Source organism: Tachysurus vachellii, chromosome 13 (genome assembly GCF_030014155.1).
Source record: "Tachysurus vachellii isolate PV-2020 chromosome 13, HZAU_Pvac_v1, whole genome shotgun sequence".
Taxonomy (NCBI): domain Eukaryota; kingdom Metazoa; phylum Chordata; class Actinopteri; order Siluriformes; family Bagridae; genus Tachysurus; species Tachysurus vachellii.
Window position 1 is genome coordinate 18,611,043 of NC_083472.1, and position 7,926 is coordinate 18,618,968.

General features: G+C 35.9%; 1 protein-coding gene across 1 annotated transcript; it reads left to right on the plus strand.

Moving 5' to 3' along the window:
- The first annotated feature begins 398 nt into the window (after nucleotides 1-398).
- npy7r (neuropeptide Y receptor Y7) lies at nucleotides 399-6,798 on the plus strand. The gene is made up of 2 exons (XM_060884504.1): nucleotides 399-553; nucleotides 5,624-6,798. Exons 1-2 carry the CDS (start codon nucleotides 451-453, stop codon nucleotides 6,796-6,798), a joined length of 1,278 nt encoding a protein of 425 aa, XP_060740487.1. The 5' UTR covers nucleotides 399-450.
- The last annotated feature ends 1,128 nt before the right edge of the window (nucleotides 6,799-7,926 follow it).

A 7,926-nucleotide genomic window follows, 5' to 3' on the forward strand; every position in this document is an offset into this window, starting at 1 on the left:
GTTTCAGGGTGGTGTGGTGGTGTGGTGGTGTGGATGGAGGAGTTTGGTTTTTCGGAATCATACATGAATTAAACAAGCAATTCTGTTATAATCACAAGGCTTTTTGAACTCTTGAACTTAGAATTATACGGTAAAAAAAATGTATGCATTTGATTGTATAACTTGCTGACGTGCCTATACATAAAGAAATAAGAGGACATTATAATTTAATTAGCATTGTCATTTATTATATTTTCTGCATTTGCTTTTTAAACTAATCGTAGTTACAGTATTAAACCGTCCTAATGCTGCGCGCACTGGCGCTCACTTTCGCTCATTTGCGCGCACTGGCGCTCATTTGCGCTCATTTGCGCGCACCGGCGCTCACTTGCGCGCTGCTCCCGCGCCTTCTAGATGGATTTGTACACAGGTTCAATAGTACGGCGGCTCTGAAGGGTCAATTATAGCGTGATGCTGTCGCTCTGCAGCAGAGAGATCGCGCTCTGCACACTCTCTTACACAGTGCGAGGTGCTGCGGTCCACTTTATCCAACCGGTATCAACGAGCAAATATGGTGAGTGTCATTTTCAATAATCTGTCTTGTTTAGTATAGAAATTAACGTTTGCACGATACAAGGCTTTGGCAGTTATTAGATATGTTTGCATAACCTATAGAGGAAAGTATATAATGAACAATATATACAGTATATATATATATATGTATGTATGTGTGTATATATATATATATATATATATATATATATATATATATATATATATATATATATATATATATGTATATATGTATATGTGTGTGTGTATATATATATATATATATATATATATATATATATATATATATATATATATATATATATATATACCTCCTGAAAATCAGATTTAATTTTTTTTATTAAATACACTGTTTAAATTTAAGTCTAATATTAATCTTGATTTTTTTTTGTGTGTTATATTAATCTTTGTATAATATATATTTTTTTATGTTTCTTCTGTTCTCATGTTCTGTAAAGCTGCTTTGAGTGCTTTGAGACAATGTCCATTGTTAAAAGCTCTATATAAATAAATGTGAATTGAATTTAATAATTCAACAATTTGTTTGCATCCTCAGTTAGAATGAAGCATAAGACAATTTTTTAAATAAGCCATGCATTATGAAAGCATAGATCTAATTGGATTCTAAATGGACTCCTGGATCCATCTGCTTGGTTTAATAAAACAGTTTGAGATGCACTTCATTAATGAGAAAATCCTTTTTATCATTGAATTGTTGCTTGCAATTCAGCAGAGCGTTTCATGCAGAAGTAAGGGAAAATAGATAATAACTGGAGATTCTCTAATTTGTAACAGTTATGGCATCATAACAATGGGGGATCTGTGGCATTATATGGCATCATATGGCATCATATCAATGGAGGATCTAATCCATGCCCTTCCTTTGGCATTGCTGATACATGATACATGCCTACTAAAATATTACTTTTTTTCTTGCTTACTTTCCAGCAGTCTGAGAGAACTATTTCTAACATGGTAAATCCCTATACTGTATGTGGCAATTTAACAACCCGTTGAATTCAGTTTCACTCTGTAGAAACCACACCCATATGTTCCATTTTAAAATCACTTTAACTCTGAGGGGCTTGTGAGCATATATGTGTATATATTTTACTCTCTGTCTTTAAAAAGGGGTATATAAGGGGTTATGTTTTATACATGGTCTTATATTGCATGCTATCCTTTTTTCATAAATCAGGAGTAAATGGCAGGCACATGAGGTTAAATAGTGGCAGTTAATTCTCTCTATAAAACCTGGCAACAAAAATAGTAATAATGGAATGATAATGGTTCCAGAAATGGCTTCTGGCATTTTTTACTTCATTAATCATGTATCACATTCAAGAATCTCATTATTCTCATGTGAAGTGGACTGTTCTATGGTTCACTATTATCACACACCGTAAAAAAGGACAGTTTCACCCTAGGGCTACAATGCAATTTTTCAAGTTGTTCATCTGTGTAGGGCTGAAAAATGATGTTGCCATTATCAGAATGCAATTTCTAATGGAACAATTTTTACAATTGAATTGAACAGTAATACGTAGATGATAAATCAGTCTGATCGATAACAATAAGACCATACTGGGAAGAGTGAAAATTATATTTTGAGGTGTATAGTGTTAAGAGCGTAAACAAATACTAAGGAGCCCATCTGTGCAGAGGATTCCAAAACAGAAGCAACATGATTTGTCCTCACCCTAGTAGTATTATATTATAAGCTAATTGCCTTTTATTATTGTCCATGGACTGGCCAAACAGGTTGGAAACCACTTTTTGTAATGCAAAGACTATATGTCAATGTAGAGATGACCTTTGCAAGAAAGTACTTTCCTTTTGCATGCCGTGTCTAGAAAAGGTCCGAGGATGGGGGAAGGATCAAATAAACTGAACTGTGCGAAGTTCACTGACATTTAAATAAGTCATCCCTCATTATGATGTTCTCATCTCACATGAATATGAAGATACGGACATGGAGAACTCTGGATTCTCTATACATGTTATCTGTATATTTTGTTGAGGCATTTACTTAAATGTTGAATACGAATACATTGGGATAAAATCTTTTGTTCCATGGTGCAATGGTATAGGAGACCATATAAAGAGTATGTACAGTATGCATGGCAATTAGTGCAGCAAGTGCAAGGCAAGATCATTGTACAATATTACCTGGTGAGCTTGGAATGCTAATCTCTAGTGTTACTTCTGACATCTGTAGGAAGAAATCTAAAACAATTGCGACTTCATCTGAACAACTGCTTCATCCCAGTCAGAGTCACAGGATAACTGGATCCAACACACGAAAGACTAGGCCTGAGACAGGAATATATCCTGGATTGGATGTCAGTCTGTCATAAGCATGCTGCACACATATTCAGACACTTATTCATAAAGAGGGGCAATTTAATGTAATCAAGTATGCTTTTGGGAAGGACAACTCAGAGGAAACCACTCATGGACATAGGGAGAACATGCAAAACTCTGCACAGAAATAAATTAGAGCTCAGTATTAATACCTGGAGCTGTAATGCGACAAAACTGCCAGCTGTGTCACATGTAACCCTGCATGTATTTCTACTGGTTTTAAATGGGACTCCATAATTGACTTGAATTTACCTGCTGCTAAACACAAAAGAAAGTAATATTCTATTCATAAAAAAATGAATGCAATATTTCTGTTCCTCTGTACACTGCTAGTATTTCACAAAGACTTCTGTAAATAATTTCCACTGCTTTGTGTTTAAATGAAAAGAATTTTAGAAAAAATAAAAAAAAAGCTTGAAAATATTCTCATCTGTGCTGTAGTTATGCGTTGTCATTTATGATCAGCAAAGACCAAATATTATGCTGCTCATTGCTAATAATTGGGACCCTACAGCAGGGCATCTTTATATTTCAATTCAGAATAATTCGTAATTCATAATAATATTAAATGGCAGTATAGGTGATTGTCAAAGCCATGAGCTGAAGCTTGCAGGCAATTGTAGTGTTATATTAGTTTGACCATCATCTTTGAATTAGATTTTAATGATTTTGTGTAGTAAGGGGCTCTTTAATATACCCTGAATTGGAAATGTATTTTAATGATGCAATTTCAAATGGTTTAACAATATATACTACATAAAAAGGTTAAAACTGTGGACATTTATTTATTCATTTTCAGTGACCACTTCATCTAGGTTAGGGTTTCATTTGATCTGGAGCATATCCCAGGCACAAGGCAGGAGAATTCATGCTGAATGGGACAACAGTCCATTGTAAGACGTAATTCATACATTGATTCACATTTTAGGGAAATTTACGGTAGACATTTTTTAGCCTGCATGTTTTGGGGAAGTAAAAAATAAATTTGAAAACTTGAGGAAAAGTTAAACTAGCATGGAAATAATGAGAGACACTCTGCATAGACAGTAACTCTAGCTTAGAATCCAGGACACTGGAACTGTCAGGCATCAATGCTATCCATATATGCTATATACTATATACAGTACACTAGTACTGTGTAGGGTCTTCTTTTGTTCCTGAAACGTTCCTATTTGAGTTTCTGGTTTGACTTAAACTTTCTGACATAGAACATTGTCATGCTATAAGCAGCCATTAGTAGATGAGTAAACTGAATGAAGGGTCAAGGTACTCATATAGGCTGTGGCATGCAAGAAATGCTTGATTAATACACCCAAAGTGCTGCAGGAAAACTCCTTCACCGGCCTAGACTGTTCATATAAGGCAGGTTGGGTCCATGGATTCATGCAATTGGTACCAAATTCTGACCTTACCATCTGTGCTCCTCAGCGGAAATTAAGATTCATCAGACAAGGCTATGTTTCTCTAGTCATCAGCTGTCTGGTTTTGAGGAGCCTGTGCCCACTGCAGCCTCAGCTTTCTGTTCTCGGCTGACAGAATTTAAACCTGCTGTGGTCTTCTGCTGTTGTAGCCCATCCGTCTCAAGGTTCGACGTGTTATGCATACAGATGTGAGTCATAATCTGAGTTACTCAAATGGAATTCTCCCTTCAGTCTCCTCTTCAGGAGATCAAATGCATTCCATATTGGGTTAATGTTTAAATATTTATTAAATAATTAGATCAACTTATTATTTAGAACTTAGATCAACTTAGAACACAGCACCAATGGTTGAAAATTCTGAATATCTATCCTTTGTGGACACATGGGTTTTGTCTGTGAAGATTGTATTTTCTTGTTTGAAAGGATGGTCTGCCACAAAAAGTGTCATGTTCCTTTACTGTCAAGTTGTTAAATTCATCTATGATTTTAATCTAGTGAATATCAGGAAATAAACCTTGCAAATCTGGTCTCATATTAATATTTTAATCTTAAAACTAAATGTCTTCTGTGCATCACAAAAATCTTAAGTAATCAGTAGGTGCATTGGATAAAGAAAAATTTACCATCCAAGGTGTATTAATGCCTAACGCCCACTGTTTCCAAGATTGGCTCAGGATCCACCGCAACCCTGACAAAGACAGGCTCAAAAAATGTTGAAAATAGGATCCCTGTCATGCTTTCACCATTAAAGAATGTCTGAAATTATACTGAAGTATAAAGGTGTTACATGGTATTTGATGCACTCTAACACTCTTAAAGCTTACCCTGTTCATTTTTTCTCTGTGGAAAATGTGTGACATTGAATAGAACCCAGACTGATTATCATAGGTTGAAGAGTGCTTTAACACCAAAGGAGAAAGAGGCACACAAGCTTCCCTCTTTTAAAAATCTACGTTTGAACAGTAAATGACAAATAATAAACTTTATGATTTGTCCATGTTTAAAAATATGTTTAAACTGTGAAAGAAACACGCTATTAGAATAGATAGAGCTATATATATAGATAGAATAAGCTATTATTCTGGGTCACACTAAGGGTTGGACAGCAAGGTATATAAAGGGTGTAATTAAAAATGAAGCAACATGCATATTAAAGTTTAATGTGAGTCATGCTAAAAAGTTACAAATACTGTATATTGAATACATCTGTAAATGGTCGAAGATTCTGTACATTTCCTGATTTTTCTTGATCAAACTGAAACCAGTGTAACTTTTCCTTGCAACAGGCACATGCATGAATGATATTGGACTCATCAGAAGAGAAACCCAAGACAGCATGGGCCCTTCAGACCCAGCTAATGTCACCAGTGATATTTCCAACGAGGAAAGAGAATATACCCACTGGCACCAGAACAACCTGGGAAACTACAGCATGGATTCTCATAAGCCTGTCTTTGTGGATGACATTACCAAGCACCTAAGTGTTCAGATAGCCCTTATAACTGCTTATTCACTCATAATCATCCTTGGCTTGGTTGGTAATACACTAGTTATTTACATGATTATTATATACAAAAACATGCGTACTGTTACCAACTACTTCATTGCCAACCTTGCATTAGCTGATCTCATGGTAGACACCATGTGCTTACCCTTCACCTTGGCATACACTCTGTTGGATGAGTGGAAGTTTGGGGCAGTAATGTGTCACATGGTGCCTTACGCCCAAGCTCTCAGTGTCCATGTGTCTATTCTGACACTGACGGTGATTGCACTAGAGCGCTATAGGTGCATTGTGTTTCACATGGGCCAGCGTCTCTCAAGATGCGCGAGTTTCATTATCATCAGTCTGACTTGGTCTTTTGCAGCCATTCTTGCTGGACCTCTAGCTATTTTTCGGGAGTACCGCTATGAGGAGATTGCCTACATTAACTTACGTATTGCTGTATGCTCTGAGAAATGGCCCCATGGCACTAACCGAGATGCCATCATCTATAGCTTCTCCATGCTTGTGCTACAGTATGTGCTTCCACTTGGCATCATCAGCTATGCTTATGTGTGCATCTGGGTCAAACTTAAGAACCATGTCAGCCCTTCCAACCGCAATGATGGCATCACTCGTCGTAAGAAGACTACTAAGATGCTGGCACTGGTGGTTGTGGTTTTTGCAGTGTGTTGGCTTCCTTTTCATGTGTTTCAGTTGGCAAGCGATCTTGACCTGGTTCTCAAGTTTAAAGAATACAAACTTCTGTATACTCTTTTTCACATAGTGGCTATGTGCTCAACATTCACCAATCCTTTACTCTATGGATGGATGAACAAGAATTACAGGAATGGCTTCATCATGTTCTTCCGCTGTGAGCACAAACCTGACACTATCCATCCAGAGGGTTCTTTCCGAACTCGAACCCTACGAGGTTTGATCTTGTACAATGATGGGCAACCTGCCACTGCGGTCTGACACACACACACACACACACACACACACACACACACACACACACACACATATATATATATATATATATATATATATATATATATATATATATATATATATGGGACAGATGGGATTTGTTATGGTATTTTAAGGTGCAAACAGTTTGCATGCTGTATACTGTATAAATGCTTACTTTTGATGATGCCATTTTGTATTCGGTATCTGTCAATTATACATGTTTTTCGTAAAACTGGTACAAGTTGTCTCTGAATTGTGTTAAAGACAAAAATGAAAGTAATTCAAAAGTTATTTTCTCATGTCACAAATAAATCAACTGTTTTATTCATCTTTGTAGTTCACCTAAAACTTAGCTAAAAGTGCTGTTGCATTGAAATTAAGGACAGCGTATTGTCCAGTGCAGAAATGATCTCAGTTTTCACACCATTCTGTGTAAACTCTATAAAGTGGCACTGTCTATTTGTTAGCAAACACTCCCCTCTACTGACATAACTGAGGGATTGCTGCCCTTGACAACAAAGCAGGATCTCTATCTACCCTTCTCTGAGAGCTGTACAGCAAAACGAGCTCAAGCCAATGGTTGATGAATTGGATATAAATACTTGTTAAATTAAGCCATTATTCTTCAGTTTAAGGAGTTATAAAGACAAAATGTATTTGTGTGTGTGTGTGTGTGTGTGTGTGTGTGTGTGTGTGTGTGTGTGTGTGTGGGTGTGTATAATATATAGAGTGGTAGGTAAATGTAAGGTAATAATAATAATAATAATAATAATAATAATAATAATAATAATAATAATAATAATAATAACCTTTATTTTCTATAGCGCCTTTAAAAGAACATCTCAAAGAGCTTTACAAAAGCAAAATAAAAACAAAAATGCACACATAAAATAAAGCACTATGTAAAATTACAATTAGTCAAATTAAAAGCTACCCTAAAAAAATAAGTTTTAAGCAGAGATTTAAAAGTGCCAAAAGATGTTGCTTGCCTTATCTCAGTTGGTAATTATTTCCACAGTTTTGGAGCTAGTGAAGAGAAGGCCCTATCTCCCATCGATTTTAAACTAGTTAAAGGAACAGTTAAAAGACCAGTTTCAGAAGAACGAAGGTCGCGAGATGGAATATAAGGAA